The sequence below is a fragment of the Heptranchias perlo genome, chromosome 5 (genome assembly GCF_035084215.1).
Source record: "Heptranchias perlo isolate sHepPer1 chromosome 5, sHepPer1.hap1, whole genome shotgun sequence".
NCBI classification, from domain to species: Eukaryota; Metazoa; Chordata; class Chondrichthyes; order Hexanchiformes; family Hexanchidae; genus Heptranchias; species Heptranchias perlo.
This window is the reverse complement of record NC_090329.1, coordinates 55,779,382-55,797,510: the sequence shown is the minus strand read 5'-3', so window position 1 is coordinate 55,797,510 and position 18,129 is coordinate 55,779,382. Positions and strand designations below refer to the sequence as shown.

The 18,129-nt window shown below is 42.3% G+C and overlaps 1 protein-coding gene across 17 annotated transcripts in view; it reads left to right on the top strand.

The window, feature by feature from the left end:
• The window catches only part of LOC137321765 (dystrobrevin beta-like), a 534,882-nt gene that overhangs the window by 254,044 nt on the left and 262,709 nt on the right, over positions 1–18,129 (top strand). For 12 of the 17 annotated variants that reach the window (XM_067984400.1, XM_067984401.1, XM_067984410.1 and 9 more), the window contains one exon: positions 481–618. The exons of 2 other annotated variants lie outside the window; for them this stretch is intronic. In XM_067984400.1, the coding sequence (XP_067840501.1) occupies positions 481–618 (138 nt within the window). Of the gene's footprint in view, positions 1–480; positions 619–5,153; positions 5,916–18,129 lie in introns of those variants that run through there. 3 more of the 17 variants (XR_010962899.1, XM_067984416.1, XM_067984415.1) reach the window with 3 other exon arrangements.

Here is an 18,129-nt window from a genome sequence, read left to right as displayed (position 1 = left end):
AAAAGCATTTTGGCAGGGCACAGAATGGCCCCTTTCTCCAATGGAGCCATAGAAATCGTAATGAAAGAAGTGAGGCACAGAAGGGCTGCACTTCAGTTGGAGAGTTGCAGTACCTCTAGTCTAGCTGCTAACAAGAATAGAAGGAAGTGGCAACCAGTGTGAATGCCGTAAGGAACATACTGCATACCTGGGGGCAGTAAATGACGTTTATTCCCCTCTCACTCTCTCATAAGTTACTTTCATTTCTTGCCCCGAATGCCCATTCAGTACAGCATACACTTATTACCACCATCCTTCCCCGAGAAATATTCCTTCACTCACATCCAATGATGCATTCAGGCCAAAATAATCGCCCATCTAATGCAGCTGTACGATGAATGTACGTATCATCATACCCACTGTGGGCTCCATGCTGACAATTGGGTATCACTGTATGTCATCAAGACAATTGTAATCTCAACTCTTCTGCTCTATTTGCAGGAGAGGACAGCCCATAACAAAAAAGAGAGGGCACGCACAGGAGAAGGATCTTCTAAGCTTAATGCACTAACCTCAGATGAGGAGGGAGCCCTACAAATCCTGGGGAGAGAGGCTATAGAGGGGGCCAGAGGTGGAAAGGTAGGAGGATTTGCCCCAGCTCACAATTCATCGTAGGCCCTTTCTGTCGGTCTTTTCATCTTATTCTCCGATTTACTGACGGCCAACAAACCATATACTGAAGCACCTTATCATGGAATTCTTTCCATTGAAAGCTCTATATGAAGATTTCTCATAGGACACCATTGTAATGTCTTTTCCTCTTCTCTTTCTCTAGGTTACAAGCTAATTATGGATGAGGGGGGCCATTTGGCCCATCTCACTTCATCCATCCAGAATGATCCTCAGGTACCCCATTGCAGCATCCAATTGGTTCTTAATTGATTCCGGGGATTTTGCTTCCACTATTCTATCTGTTAGCTTCACTCGTTAGAGGAAGAACATAAGAAATAGGAGCAGGAGCAGGTCATACGACCCCTCGAGCCTGCTCCAACATTCATCAAGATCATGGCTGATCTTCTACCTCAACTCCATTTTCCTGCCCGATACCCATATCCCTTGATTCCCTTCGTGTCCAGAAGTTTACCTACCTCAACCTTGAATATACTCAACGACTGAGTATCCATAGCCCTCTGGGGCAAAGAACTCCAAAGATTCACATCTCTCTGAGTGAAGAGATTTTTCCTCATCTCTGTTCTAAATGGCTGACCTCTTATCTTGAAACTATGACCCTTAGTTCTAGATTCTCCAGCCAGGGGAAGCAGCAGCCTCTCAGCATCTACCCTGTCAAGCTCTCTTAGAATTTTATATGTTTCAATGAGATCACCTCTCATTCTTCTAAACTCCAGAGAATATAGGATCATTCTACTCAATCTCTCCTCATAGGACAACCCTCTCATCCCAGGAAACAATCGAGTGTACCTTTGTTGCATCCCCTCTAAGGCAAGCATATCCTTCCTTAGGTAAGGAGACCAAAACTGTACACAGTACTCCAGGTGTGGTCTCACCAGAGCCCTATATAATTGCATTAAAACCTCATTACTCTTATCCTCCAACCCCCTTGTAATAAAGGCCAACATATCATTTGCCTTCCTAATTGCTTACTGTATCTGCATGTTAACTTTCTGTGATTCATGTACAAGGACACCCAAATTCCTCTGAATGCCAACCTTAGTCTCTCACCTTTTAAAAAAATATTCTGCTTTTCTATTCTTCCTATCAAAGTGGATAATTTCATATTTCCCCATATTATACTCCATCTGCCATCTTCTCGCCCACTCACTTAACCTGTTGATATCCCTTTGCAGACTCTTTACGCCCTCCTCACTGTTTACTTTCCCCACCAATTTAGTATGGTCAGCAAACTTGGATACACTACACTCGGTCCCCTCATCTAAGTCATTGATATAGGTTGTAAACAGCTGAGGCCCAAGCACTGATCCTTGCGGCACCCCACTAGTTACAACCTGCCAACCCAAAAGAAGAACAAGTTCCTGATGTCAATCCTAAATTTGCTTTTTAGTAGTTTAAACCTGTGACTCCTTGTTTGACACTCACGGTTTAACTTATTCCAGATTTATCTTTTACATATTGGTTTGCAATCTTGCAATGCTCAGTAAGATCACCTCTCCTTTCAAAGCTGATGAACCCACATTTCACCAGTCTGTCTTCATGACTGGAGATCAGACTCATGGCTCTTCTCTGCAGTGCCTCCAGGGCCTGTGTGTCTCCCTTGTGTCTTGGTGATCAGAACTGGATACAGTGCTCAAGGTGTGGCTTGATTGGAGCTCTGCACAGTTTGATCATGACTTCTTGACATGTATTCTACTTTTTTGGTTATATTGTTCAATATTCCATTGGCTTTGTTAATTGCTGCTCTGCATAGATTGGACATTTTGAGGCCTGAGTCTACTAAAATTCTACTAGGTCTTTTTCAACTTTATCCATTCATGGAATACGTGTCTTGCCCATTTTTCCTTCCTTTGTTTAGAACTTTACATTTGTCTGTTATGCGGGAGGAAGCTCTTCTGGGCTCCAGTGATATTGAGCCCGCTAACACTTTACGGCACACATCGCCATTCACGCTACCCTGTCCAACCACCAGTTCATGCACATCCATATGGGGGATTTAGATATAGAGGGGACTGCACTGGCTGCAATGCGGAGCAGGAGCAGTTGGTAGGGCAGCAACATGTTGTTCAGAGGGGCAGCTTATGTCAATCTTTGGCTGATGAGCCCGGAGGCCTGGACGTCACAGGATCTGCTTTCAAAAGAAGGATGCTTTGTGAGCATTATGCATTAGTGCACTCATTCGGGCTGTGCCAAGCAATGTGCAGATAGCAACTTGCATAAAGAAGTCTACTGGTCTAATATGTGCAGCCTTGCATTTGCAACACTGCAGCGCACAATGGAGAGTATGATAATTCCAGTTTGAAAAGTCAGGCTACTGAGAGGCAAAAATCAGAAAAGGATAGGTGTGGTGATTTGGGGAGGCATGGCACGCTGTGAAGGAAGGGATATTTCATAAATACTGTGGCGACACGAGCAGGTCAGAGGCTGGGTATTCTGCGGTGAGTGACACCTCCTGACTCCCCAAAGCCTTTCCACCATCTACAAGGCACAAGTCAGGAGTGTGATGGAATACTCTCCACTTGCCTGGATGAGTGCAGCTCCAACAACACTCAAGAAGCTCGACACCATCCAGGACAAAGCAGCCTGCTTGATTGGCACCCCATCCACCACCCTAAATATTCACTTCCTTCGCCATCGGCGCACAGTGGCTGCAGTGTGTACCATCCACAGGATGCACTGCAGCAACTTGCCAAGGCTTCTTTGACAGCGTCTCCCAAACCTGCGACCTTTAGTACCTAGAAGGACAAGGGCAGCAGGCATATGGGAACAACACCACCTGCATGTTCCCCTCCAAGTCACACACCATCCTGACTTGGAAATATATCGCCGTTCCTTCATTATCGCTGGGTCAAAATCCTGGAACTCCCTAACAGCACTGTGGGAGAACCTTCACTGCACGGACTGCAGCAGTTCAAGAAGGCGGCTCACCACCACCTTCTCAAGGGCAATTAGGGATGGGCAATAAATGCTGGCTTTGCCAGTGACGCCCACATCCCATGAATGAACAATAAAAAAAACTGTTTCTAGTTAGCAGGTGATAATATAGGGGAAGGATCAAAGGTTCAGAGTACAATTCTTGAACATTGTAATGTTAATGAATGAAGGAGTGCCATGCACTTGAAGAGACTGCAAGAAAGGTTCAGGGGAGCAGGCAGCTTATCTTGGTCATTCTGGTGAGGTGGTTGAACTTCTTCAGACATTGTAAGAGGGTGTCCTGGGAGTCAAGGTGGTTTGCGACCTCCTTCCCCAAAGTGCAGACTATATTCTTCATGGGTTTCCTGCCCTCAACTACAAACAGCCCATCCCTCCTGCTGCATATGGCTGCTCGGATGGCATTCAGGTCCAACTCTCTGAGTTGGTTGCTCTCCATTTCGTTCTGACTGCCATCACTCTAATCCAGATTTTTTGCTGCCTCTTCTTTAAGGAGCAGCAGGTTTGATACCCTGCGACGTCGGTCTCTGCCTCTCCCATCTGTATTTTCTGCCCTCCTGTGGTGTATCTGAGGAATTGCAGGCTGGATTTACATAGACTGCATGGGGGTGATTTTAGACCCCAAGAATGGATGGGTTGGGGGCGGGTGGGAGTTGAAAATAGTTGTTTTTTGGGTCGCGACTGCAACCCGGCTTTATTTCCGGGTTTAACATTGGTGCGTAAAAATACAGGCTTCCCACTGGGAATGCAAAGTGAGAAAATTTTGCGGTTGTGAGCCAAAAACACCAACAATTTTCAACTCCCACCCACCCCCAACCCACCCATTCTTGGGGTTTAAAAACACCCCCAATGCTGTAATTATTTGATCCTAGTATTTAGGACATGGTCAGGAGTGGAGCAACTTGGCGAGTGGAAGTCTTGCCCTGCCCCTCTTGTGTTGGTGCCGTTTGAATTTCAGGCCCTACGTATCTAACTTTAACTGGCACACCTTGTATACCATTTTGCTCTGTATCCTCAACTTTAAAACTGATAATGGATTTAAATTAAATATGTAGCTAAAGTAATATGTATAAATATATATGCAAATCCAATGCCACTTATTTACAGTTTTCACAGATTAATCGACAGAATTGTGGAAGTTGATGCCCAAAGCACCAGTGAAAATTCCAGAATACCATTTAATAAAAATGGAATTTGACTTATTTAGCCATTGTAAATCAGTGGTCCCAATGTTATCCCCAACATGCAAAAACAGTCCAATTGTAAAATAGTGTATCCTCTGACTCACCATGTGCAATATCACAGGAGATCTGCTGATAATTTAAATTTTTGCTCGTACTATTAAAGATTGTTGTAGGTGGAAATTAAATGACCTGTTCCTGTAACCAAAACTTGTTTTTCAAATCAGGACTTGATGTATTGATTTTGACACTGCTGAGTGCAAGGTTTTTTTGTGTTGATAGCTGTCTTGAAGAAAAATAGACCAAGTCGTGCCTGTGTTTTCTGCTTCTTCCTTGTGGCAAAAATAAAATGGACCTGTTTTTCATTTTCAGCAGAAATGTTAAGGTGGAGCCAAAGCATTCTTCTGCACAGATTCAAAATGACAATTTAAAGTTGGCTGTCGAGCTGCTACTGTCCCTTCCGTGATCTTTCAGTTTCCTTACTGAACAAATTGAAATGCTGCATGACAATCTGGAAAATTTAATTTTTCTTTCCAGTTTTAGTGTGGAATAAGATTCATTACGAATTCAAAATGCAGTGCAGTCAAATTCCTGTCGTCACAGTTGGAATATTTTTTTTCAAACCTCCTAATCACAGTATTGGTGTTTACAATATTTCCAAACCAGACACTTAATTTGACTAAAATAGAAGACAGTTGGAAATACGCAGCAACTCAGTCAGCATCTGGAAGAGGAAGATGAAGGATACCACCTGAACGGTTGAGTGAATTGACTTTCTGATGTTGACTGACCAACTGTGTATTTCCCCTTGAAGTTCTGTTTATCTTAACTTGATCTTCCATGCTCTTAGTCTTGGATAATTTTGTTGAAAATAGATAATACTGAAAGTTCATTTTGATGATAAACTTGCAGAAAATACATAATCAATTTTAGCATTATTACTGTGAAAATTGTCGACTTGACAAGACACGGGTGGACACTGGGTGTTTGATGCTTTACTGTCAATGATCACAATCAACTTGAGACTGTATGAAAGCAAAATATTTTGTTATACTGACTAGGTGAACATGTTTAGTAACAAAATGTATTTAAATCTGTAAAATGGATAATTAAAAAAGATCTATATGATTAAATTACAGCAAATGGAACTGTCGATTACTGTGGCAAATGAATTGAGTGTAAATAACAAATTAGAGTCACAAATTAAAGATAAGATTTTTGTTTCTGGCCCCAACTCCGCCGCAACTTCGGCAGATGGAACTTTTCCCTGTCCAATGCACCACTCACCAGGGCTGATTTCCCAAGGTCCACCTGATTTGAATGATCTTGGTGGGGTTCCCACTGCATCAGAAGCCTGCCTTGAGGGAGGGTGGGAGATTATTGACGCAGGCCTTGGACGCCTGCAGCAGCAGAGTGCGGCTGACTGGTTCCGGGAGCAACTGAAAAACGTTATTGTTTTCTTTTCAAATTTCAAAAATCTGAGGCAGAAGGGATTGCCCCACAACAGATTACATTTCCTTAGGGAGTATCTAAATTTTAAATCCCCTTACCCTGGCCATACCAATGCTGGAATCCAGTGAAGTACTGGTGTTCCTAATGTCTACTATTGCTATACCAGTTATGATGGGAATTGATTCTACCCATACTACTAGGAAAGATGTATTCAGCGCTTGCGGTCTGGAAGTCGGGGAGCCAGCGAATTGGCTCCCCAACTGTTTCTCCACCCCTATCCGCTGGAATAACACCAGGCTCCGAAGAAAATTGTTCCTTAACAGTGCAGATATATTTCTCTTTCTGTCTCTCTTTTGCTGTATCTTCCTCTTTCTCGTCTCTTGGTTCTGGAACCAAGGCGGATAGATGGAGTTAAGATAGAGATCAGCGATGATCTAATTGAATGGTGGAACAGGCTTGAGGCATTGAATGGCCTACTCCTATTCTTATGTTCCTCTCATCTTTTCTGTCTTCTATTTTTCCCTCTTCTCTTCTCTTTTCTGCTTTTTTCTCTGTTTTTCTTTCCTTTCCTCTTGTGTGGTGTGAAATGAGTTGTTGAGTACTGCAAGCTGCATTTTCCAGTGATGATCGCGAGATAAGTATGGCCTACTGTCCTTAACGGTTCCTTTCTCATTCTCCCCGCCCCCCCTCCCCCCCCAATCATGCTTCCTCCATCTCCTCACTCCCATTGTGACCCCTGACCCTTTGCCTTGCCAATACCCCATCACTCAGTGCCACCATACCACTTCTATTGGCACCCTTAATCTCTCCCTACCTTTCCCCCTTTCAACTACCCTCTCAACCCCTGTATCTTCCCCTTATCTCAATCTTAACCCTCTATCCACTTTCCCGCTCACTTGCTCACCCCAAACGCAGGCAGAGACCAGTTTTTGAAAAATGGATCCAAATTAGGATAAGAAATTACACTCTGTCTCTGAGTATAGTACACTTTTTGAAGTTAAAATTACAAATGTTTAATCAGTACAATTTGTTATTTTTCTTTCTCTCCCTCTCTGTTTAAAAACCACTCAATATAAAATAACCAGCAGAAAGCTTTTGAAATTTGTTTTTTAACTTTTCTTCAAACTGTATATAATATACTACAACCTGTCTATTGATAAATGCTAGCTTGTGTTCCTAATAATTTAAAACTCTAGCACAGAAGAAAGAAGTATCCACCCTTTGTCAGATGCTATTCGCAATGTTGTGAACAGTAATGGTCACCTCAGCAGCTTAAAACATTTTTTTTCAGGTATTGGGGAGGAATTGACACTGTGCTACATGTCTTAGTTTTAGACATCATTTTAGAAACTCATATTTCAGAAATTAGCTGGAATCCTGTGAGAAAACAACTAGATTAGTAGAAGAAGGAAATGTAGTGGTTATAATTTATTTCCGTTTTCAGAAGGGTTATAAAATTATGATGGGACGAGATAGAGTGGATAGGGAGGACCTATTTCCCTTAGCAGAGGGGTCAGTGACCAGGGGGCATAGATTTAAAGTAATTAGTAGAATGATTAGAGGGGAGCTGAGGAGAAATTTTTTTACCCAGAGGGTGGTGGAGGTCTGGAACTCACTGCCTGAAAGGGTGGTAGAGGCAGAAACCCCCAACTCGTTTAAGAAGTACTTGGATATGCACTTGAAGTGCCGGAACTACAGGACTACGGACCAAGTGCTGGAAAGTGGGATTAAGCTGGAGAGCTCTTTTTCGGCCGGCACGGACACAATGAGCTGAATGGCGGCCTCCTGTGCTGTATCTTTCTATGATTCTGTGAAGGGTTATGTGGCTTTTAATAAAGGTTAAGGCTCATAGAATTTGTGGAAATTAGAAAGATGGATAGAAAACTGCCTCTGTAACAAAGTTGAAAACTCATAAATGGAAAAGCTCTGGAAGTGATAATTAGAATTTTACAGCAATCCTTTGCTATTCACACTATTCATAAGTAGTACAAAATAGGGCACTTAAAATAATGATATGATACAATTTGCTGATAAAACTAAATCGTGTGGCCAAGTAATTTGTGTAAGGAGGACTGATCCATTCAAAAGATGAAAAAATTAGGTGATGAACTAAGGAATGGCAGATGTTTTTTTAACAATTTCCTTCCTTTTCTACACTGAGCGCGAGTTAAACACGGGTCTGTATAGCTCAGTGCCATATAATGCAGCGAGGACAGATGGATTTTAATGTAACTATACCTGCGAGGTAGTATGCATAAGAAAAACATATAAGCAAAGTCTGAGATAAGAATTGGCAATTGGATGCACATCCCCCGAGGACTTCAACTCTGATCATCAACCTTCCGGTCTGTGACATAGCTGTGTTCCAGGAGGGTTCCTGTAATCCAATTTCATAATTAAACAAGAATCCACAGACATGGAGGCAGAGAGATGCCAAAGGTTGCTCGCCAACGATACATTAGATATACTAGAGGATAGACTCAATTGGGAGCCGCTAAAATTGGAATTTAGGTAACTAAATTAAGAAATACTTATGATGTGGAGATGCCGGTGATGGACTGGGGTTAACAATTGTAAACAATTTTACAACACCAAGTTATTGTCCAACGATTTTATTTTTAATCCCACAAGCTTTCGGGGGCTTTCCCCTTCCTCAGGCGGTGTGGAAGTGACAATTTCGAATCCGTCGCATTTTAAGATCACATAACAAAGCCTGGTGATTACTGCCCGTTGCCAAGGCAATCACAGTGAGCAGACAGAAAGGTGTCATCTGAAAGGCCACTGAATATACAACCCCCCAAAAAAAAAGAGAGAGACAGAACGAAGACAGTCAATGACCCGTTATATTAAAAACAGATAACATTTGTTCGCTGGTGGGGTTACGTGTAGTGTGACATGAACCCAAGATCCCGGTTGAGGCCGTCCTCATGGGTGCGGAACTTGGCTATTAATTTCTGCTCGACGATTTTGCGTTGTCGTGTGTCTCGAAGGCCGCCTTGGAGTATGTTTACCCGAAGGTCGGTGGCTGAATGTCCATGACTGCTGAAGTGTTCCCCGACAGGGAGAGAACTCTCCTGTTTGGCGATTGTTGCGCGGTGTCCGTTCATCCGTTGTCGCAGCGTCTGCATGGTCTCGCCAATGTTGTCTACCTCATACGTTGCAGGAAAGGATGCCCCAGAGCATGGTACATTGGCGAGACCATGCAGACGCTGCGACAACGGATGAACGGACACCGCGCAACAATCGCCAAACAGGAGGGTTCTCTCCCTGTCGGGGAACACTTCAGCAGTCATGGACATTCAGCCACCGACCTTCGGGTAAACATACTCCAAGGCGGCCTTCGAGACACACGACAACGCAAAATCATCGAGCAGAAATTAATAGCCAAGTTCCGCACCCATGAGGACGGCCTCAACCGGGATCTTGGGTTCATGTCACACTACACGTAACCCCACCAGCGAGCAAATGTTATCTGTTTTTAATATAACGGGTCATTGACTGACTTCGTTCTGTCTCTCTTTTTTTTGGGGGGTTGTATATTCAGTGGCCTTTTAGATGACACCTTTCTGTCTGCTCACTGTGATTGCCTTGGCAATGGGCAGTAATCACCAGGCTTTGTTATGTGATCTTAAAATGCGACGGATTCGAAATTGTCACTTCCACACCGCCTGAGGAAGGGGAAAGCCCCCGAAAGCTTGTGGGATTAAAAATAAAATCGTTGGACTATAACTTGGTGTTGTAAAATTGTTTACAAGAAATACTTAGCCACTGAGAGAACTCGATTGTCCTAAGCCTCCCGAACAGCACAAAGTTTCAACAGACCAGTTAAATTTCAAGATGGGACGTGAAATTACAAGATCTCTGTCTTAAAGATGATTCTAAAGTGCAGCATAAACTGCAGCAAATTTGAAGGAAAATCACCAGAAAAAGATCAAGGAGAATAGTGGTTAAAGTTGGATAAAACAAAGCGGTTAATCATGAGGGAAGAATAGGTCAGCAAAGGGAAAAATAGATTGACGTAAATTCATAAAACGTATAATTGACTGAAGGTTAACAAAAAAAGGGGTGTGTGTGGGAAAATCAAAGCAAAAAGAGGTGCATGAGAGAAATAACATCTAAAGGGGGACAGAAGAGAGAAGTAGAAGTAAGATGAAGGTCCTGAGATGTTTTCACTGTAGGATGTTTAGGAAGGAAAAAAACAGGTTGACAGATCAGCTAAAAAATGCAAAAGGTATATGGCTTCAGAGAGCCATGTTCAGGAACCTATAAGGATAGACATTAGACATTATTAGTCTTTTTGGTGTCAAATTGGCTTGCTCAGGAAGACATGACTGGCAGTGGAAGATTGGAATTCAGTCTTTCCAATATGGCAGATTTAATAATCTGATGAAAATCAGGCAGGTCTGCAGTATTCCAGGGTAATGTTAATGATTAACCTGCCAGCTTCGCTTATTAATCGACAGGGAGAGATTGATTTGTCACTGAGAACTGGAATTCTTAGGAACATAGGAACAGTAGTAGGCCATTCAGCCCTTCGTGCCTGCTCCGCCATTTGATAAGATCACGGCTGATCTGTGATCTAACTCCATATACCTGCCTTTGGCCCATATCCCTTAATACCTTTGACTGCCAAAAAGCTATCTATCTCAGATTTAAATTTAGCAATTGAGCTAGTATCAATTGCCGTTTGCGGAAGAGAGTTCCAAACTTCCACCACTTCTTGCCAGACAACCATGCAAGTCCATGAGCTAATGGGTAGAATGAGTCTTGGCTGGAAAAGCATCGAGAAGCTCACCAGTGCTTTTACCATTCAATGACATCCATCACTCTAATCAGAATTTTTTTTTACCAGAACTATAAATCTAAAGTCAAAGGAAATCAATAAGATTTTTTTTATTGAACAACTTTCCAAATAATTTTGTGTCTTTGGCAGAGGTTTTGTGTAAGAAATCTCTGTAGAGATTGACACTTTCCCAAAGATCCACTGTCCTAACTTCTGAAAGACAATGTCAACTACCCAAGAAAAACAATGCTATTGTTAATGAAAATTATCTAATCACTATACAGCACCATAAAAAATATGCAAGGCAACAAACATAAAAAAGTATAGAAGTTTCATGAGAAAAATGTAAGACCTTGCATTTATATTGTGCCTTTAATTGTTCTCTGCATGTCCCAAGCCAGTGAATTGCTTTTGAAGTGTAGTCACTGTAACCTCGAAACTGCAGCACAGAAACAGGCCATTCGGCCCAACTGGTCTGTGCTGGTATTTATGTTTCACACGCGCCTCCTCCTTCCCTATTTCATCTAACCATATCAGCATACCCTTCTATTCCTTTCTCCCTCATGTGCTTATCTAGTTTCCCCTTAAATGCATTTATGCGATTTGCCTCAACTACTCCTTGTGGTAGCACATTCAACATTCTTACCACTGTTTGGGTAAAGAAGTTTCTCCTGAATTCCTTATTGGATTTATTAGCAACTGTTTTATATTTATGACCTAGAGTTTTGGGCTCCCCCACAAGTGGAAACATTTTCTCTATGACTACCCTATCAAATCCTATCATTACCTTGAAGACCTCTATCAGATCACCCCTCAGCCTTCTCTTTTCTAGAGAAAAGAGCCCCATCCTGTCTAGCCTTTCCTGATAAGTATATTCTCTCAGTTCTGGTATCATCCTTGTGAGTCTTTTTTGCACCTTCTCCAATGCCTCTATATCCTTTTTATAATATGGAGACCAGAACTGTGCACAATATTCCAAGTGTGGCCGAACCATGATTCTGTACAAGTTTTACATGACTTTGCTTTCAATTCTACCCCTCTAGAAATGAACCCTTGTGCTTGATTTAACTTTTTTATGGCCTTATTAACCTGCGTCGCTACTTTTATTGATTTGTGTATCTGTACCACTAAATCCCTTTGCTTCTCTATTCCGTTTAGACTCTTATTATCCCAGCAGTATGTGGCCTCCTCCTCCTTCCTACCAAAATGCACCACCTGATGCTTATCAATATTGAAATTCATTTGCCAATTACACACCCATTCTGCAAGTTTATTAATGTCCTCTTGCATTTTGTCACATTCTTCCTTTGTATTAACTACACCCCCCAATTTGGTGTCATCTGCAAATTTTGATGTTGTACTTCCAATTCTCAAATCCAAATCCTTAATGTAAATTGTGCACAACAGTGGTCCCAGCAGCGATCCCTGTGGAACACCACTTCCCACCTTTAGCCAGTCCGAGTAGCGACCCTTAACCCTGCTCTCTGTTTTCTGTTTTGTAGCCAGCTTGCCATGCATTCTGCTATTTGTCCCCTGATTCCACATGCTCTGACCTTAGCCATGAGTCTACACCGTTGTTGTTTGGGTAAACACTGCAGTCAATCTGCACATAGCAATGAGATGAATAACCAGGTAATCTATTTTGGTGGTGTTCGCTGACGGATAAATATTAGTCAGAACACAGGGAGAACTCCCCTGCTCCTCTTTGAATAGAGGCATGGGATCAGGGCCTCAACTTAACATCTCATTTGAAATATGCCACCTATAACAGTGTAATACTCCCTCAGTGCTGCATTGAAGTGTCAGCCTAGATTATTAGCTCAAGACTTGGAATGGGACTTGAACCCACAACCATCTGACAGAGGTGAGAGTGCTACCTCCTAAGTCCATAGTATCCCTATCCAAGATCCTTGGGGCTGGATTTTCCGATTGTAAAGGTAGCAGAGAAGGCTGTGCACCGCCCCGTTCCGGTGATTGCAGGCTGGGATCCAGCTCATTTGCCTGTTGGTGGAAAATTCCTGGTGGCAGTATTTTGCTGTCATTTGGTTGCCTGCCTCCAGTTGGAAAGGGAAATGGCTGCAACACCTGCTGCAAATTAGGCACCGTATTACAGAAAGAACCATAAAGCCATAGAGAGCATATGGCAAAGATTCCTTAAAGAATGATACCAATTAGGAGCAGAGACTTGGCATGTTATTTCTGATGAAGTTCTGATAGGGTGAATAGCAAAGGACTATTTCCTCTGGTTGGTGGTGAGGGGACATTAATTTAAAACTGTCACTGAGAACGAGGAAAGAGGTTAGGAGGAAGTTCTTTACTCAGAGTTGTCAGAACACACATGCTTTGCTTCAGGGAGGAGCTTGGGCATCTTCTAAGGGAAGAGTAGATAAACACTTGAAGCAGAAAGAGATTCAGGGCCATGGGAAGAGAGCAGGGCAGTGGGTTTAATTTTGGATTGCTTTAGCACTGACCCGATAGGCTGAGTGGACTCCTTCCATCTGTAAACTTCAGTGGTTCTATTGTAAATGTGCAGTGTGTCATCGCTTCTATTCAGTGTTTAATAAGTCTGTGTGGCAATTTTTGGCATAAGCCATGGTATAATAAAGTATTTTGCTCCTTCTGAAGTTAAGGAAGGTCACTTGAGCGTGTGTGATATTAGCAGTAAGCCAAATACAGTGAAAAGATTCTCTGTTCAACTCATGGGCTTGCTACATATAGATATTGGACAGGTAAAGATACATTCAAGGTTATAAGGAGTGAAGGCTCAGCTACTGGAGTGGTCTGAGATTCTGAACCCAAAAACAACACCTAGAGTATCGACCAAAACATGTAACAATGACTTATTTGACAACAACAGAAATGTCCACTTCCTGGTTGTGCATCCAGGAGGAACTGGATTGCACAGTGACACTATCTAATGCAGCAGATAAATGGCATCTTCCAGTATGCTCCAATGTATGACAGATGTTGAAGATCCAGTAAATGTTAGCTCTGCATTGCAAATTCCGTGGAGTTAAAAATGGGACATACTGGTTTGGTAGTAACTGAACCTTTCTAATGTGCCTTCATGTCTGACTGTCCAAAAATAGGGTTCTTAGTTTATCATCCATTGCTGAGAGAAACAATCTGTTTTAGTTTTGGTGCCATGAACCACCACAACAACAACAATTTGTATTTATATAGCACCTTTAACGTAGTAAAAAGTCCCGAGGTGCTTCACAGGATCATTATCAAACATAAACACCTTCTTCTAATCTCAATAAGCTGAAAACCTTAAGGGATCTTAATTAACAAGTGAATTTTGTGCAGTGGACACAGGATTGATTTCTAATATTAACATGGTGTAACATGTCTGCTGTGCATCGTTGATTATGTAACACATGGATCTAAATGAAATTCAAGGTGTATTGGATCAAACTGAAGAAAAATAATTTGTGTCATATGTTATTAGCAGAGCAAGTGCAGAGATTTACATTAGGTAGTTTAATCTATTTGTCGAAAACCGACTGGGATTTTTATGTTTGTATCTTACAGTCTGGCTAATACAGTCATTTTGCAATCTAATTGTCTCCCTCCCCTCCCCCCATCGTGTTTGTTCTATAATGACTTCATACTGGGACACAGTACAGTGCAGGGTAGCCTCTGGTTCCTCGCCAAGTGGACATTCTTCATTTGTGAGCCTAAACAGTAAGTGTTGGCAGACAAGTCAACTGGTGGGAATGAGGAGAGGTCATTGCACCTGAACCTGACCCGCTTTCACTAAACGTCTACATATGCGCACTTCGAGCAGGGGTTGCTGGATTGCTTGTCAGCAATCAGGAGAGTAACTACAGTCAGTTTTTCCATTTAACCCAACGCTTTGAAAGACAGTTGCAGTGGCCCACTCAATGCTTCACTTGAGGGCAGCTAACTTAGCACAGATAGGGGATTGAACCTGGCTCAGCTGTTCACTGCCTTAGATAAGTATTAAGGAAGCCTAATTATGTTCCTTTATAGACCATTGAAAAAACTAGACGTTTGTTGATGAACTACTGTTTATCGGAGTTGATGGATCGATTGCAAATGTCTTTTTTTAACCTATCCACTGTGTACAATGTTGGCCAAAGAAAACAAATCTCTCTGTGAATTTCATGTAGTGAGATTACAATATTAATTTGTCTTTACAACAGGAAATTTCTTTATTTAACTGGAAAAGAAAACCCAACAATGCCATGGTACTTAGCTTCTGCAATAGGCCTGTGCTGTATTTCAGTTAAAAGGACATCAAGATTAATTCGGAAATTCTTCCCCTATAATCCAATATCTTAATAGCAAAATATATTTTGCTTGTTCTTATTAGCAGAACAAAATATATTTAACGAAAGGATTAGAGAAGACATGTTAATGAAAATGTGGCAGTATCCAATCCCAAGCTAGTCCTTGCTGTTTGATACTTGTCCCTTTTACATGGGAATGTCAAAAGGGACATCAACTGTTTGTTATTTCATTAATGATAAATTACATCTTGTTCAAATGTAATCATGTAAAAGACCTTATGACCTCCATTTAAAATTAGAGAAAAAGTGTGCCTGTAACTCTTGCTCGTATCAGTAAATTTGAAAATACTAGTCCATCTCCTATGGCGTTGCGTATGTGTGGTCAAAACCAAGTCAAGCAGAGTTAGAGGGCAGAGGGATAATTGGGCCAAGGCAGAAGGTGGAGGAAGAAAGAGTGAGGGTGGGGGGGTAGAGGTGGTGAGGGGGAGAATGAAGGGTGGGAGAAAGGAAGAGTTAGAGCTCATTGGCGGGTGAGAGAATTGCCTTTGTGAGGCAAGGAGTTGAAAAAGTCGGGTCAATTTTAACACTCCTCCCAGCCTGGTGAGAACAGTGCAGACGGGAGGGTTAAGGTGGTGGGAAAGGTCAGACCGCAGCCCAGGCAGCCAAGGGCCTACTTGGCCGTCACAAGTCACAGCCTGATGATGTCATTGACGTTGCAATGCCATATTTACTCTCGGGTTTGGGAGGCCGGCATGGGGTCAAACCCGATATCTATAACATAATGAGAGTCGGTGAAATGGCCTAAAAAGTTCAGGGTAAGCGCTTTAATTTAACTTTTCTGCAGAACCTTTGTAGGTCAGGAGGAGCAGGAGTGGGCCTCTTCTGCCCTGGCCTTGTCGCTCCATCCTAGCATCAGCATCTGCTGTCAAACCACTTTTCCAGCACTAATTTAATGCTGGGGACCATTTCCCTAGGTCCCCGACCCAATTTCTGCGCCTGCCCAACAGCCCTGATGTCACTCCTAATGGTTTTGGGCTGGCGGTGCTGCTTTATTTAAATGAGGCTCAGGAGTTAATATGGTCCTATGTAAGATGAAATATACAAGGGGGCCTAGTTGCCAACTGAAATCTGATAACTAATGGCAGCGAATGTGCCCGCTTGATAGCAACAGTGTGATCAATGCAATCTCAGGTTATTGAAGGGTGTGCAGGAAGGGTGTGGGGTATTGGTGATGGGTGTTCAGTGGTGGGCCGTACAGTGCCAGAGGGCTCTGTGTGGCAGGGCTGGTCACTACAGTGGGCAGAGGGTGGCATGACTGGCAGGAAGGACGCAGAGCTGGAGTAGTTCACGTGGAAAGTGGAACAACAAGGGTGCAAAGAGGGAGGTGCAGGTATAATGTGCAATTTATAGTCATGCAAATCTAAAGTGATGCATGCTGAGCTCAGAGAATGTGAACCATCATATTTCTAGGATAAAATGATTTATGTGTCATTTTGCCAGGCCCATGCACCCACTCCCTTCCCTCCCCAAAACCATGGTCTTCAGTTTCTGCCACAAACTCTGCTCCCTCACCACTAACTTGGGTCTTGGGTCTGAAACTACTGTATTAAACTTAATTTAGGGCAATTATAAAGGAATGAGGGCGGAATTGGCTAAAGTGGACCGGGTAAACAAATTAGATGGTATGATGGTGGATAAGCAGTGGCAAACATTTAAAAAGATATTTTATGACTCGCAACAAAAATATATCCCTGTGAGGAGGAAAGACTCCACAAAAAGGGGGAACCAACCATGGCGAACTAAGGAAGTCAAGGATGGTATCAGGTTAAAAGAAAAAGCATACAACATGGCAAAGATTACTGGTAAGCCTGAAGATTGGGAAAACTTTAAAAACCAGCAAAGGATGACTAAAAGAATAATAAAGAGGGAGAAAATAAATTATGAGAGTAAACAAGCAAGAAATATAAAAACTGACAGTAAAAGCTTCTACAAGGATATAAAAAGGAAGAGGGCAGCTAAAGTAAACATTCATCTCTTAGAGGATGAGACTGGGGAAATAATAATGGAAAACAAAGAAATGGCAGAGGAATTGAACAGCATTTGTATCTGCCTTCACAGTAGATGACACTAATAACATACCAATAATAGTAGAAAATCAAGGGGCAAAGGGGAGGGAGGAACTAAAAACAATCACTACCACTAGAGAAAAAGTACTAGGTGAACTAATGGGTCTGAAGTCCCCTGGACCTGTTGGCTTGCATCCGAGGGTCGTAAAGGAAGTGGCTACAGAGATAGTGGATGCATTGGTTGTAATCTTCCAGAATTCAATAGATTCTGGAAAGGTCCCAGTGGATTGAAAATCGCAAACGTAACACCCCTATTCAAGAAGGGAGTGAGATCGAAAGCAGATAACTATAGACCAGTGAGCCAAACATCTGTCATTGGGAAAATGCTAGAATCCATTATTAAGGAAGTAGTAGCAGGACATTTGGAGACTCATAATACAATCAAGGAGAATCAACATGGTTTTATGAAGGGGAAATCATGTCTGACAAATTTATTAGAGTTTTTTGAGGAAATAATGGGTAGGGTGGATAAAGGGGAATCAATGGATGCAGTATATTTGGATTTCCAAAAGGCATTTGATAAGGTGCCACATAAAAGATTACTGCACAAGATAAGAGTCATTTTCAAAATGGCAATCTGTAACTAGCGGGGTGCTGCAGGGCTCAGTGCTCGGGCCTCAACTATTTACAATATATATCAATGACTTGGATGAAGGAACAGAGTGTCTTGTGGCCAAATTTGCTGATGAGACAAAGATAGGTGGAAAAGCAAATTATGATGAGGACACAAA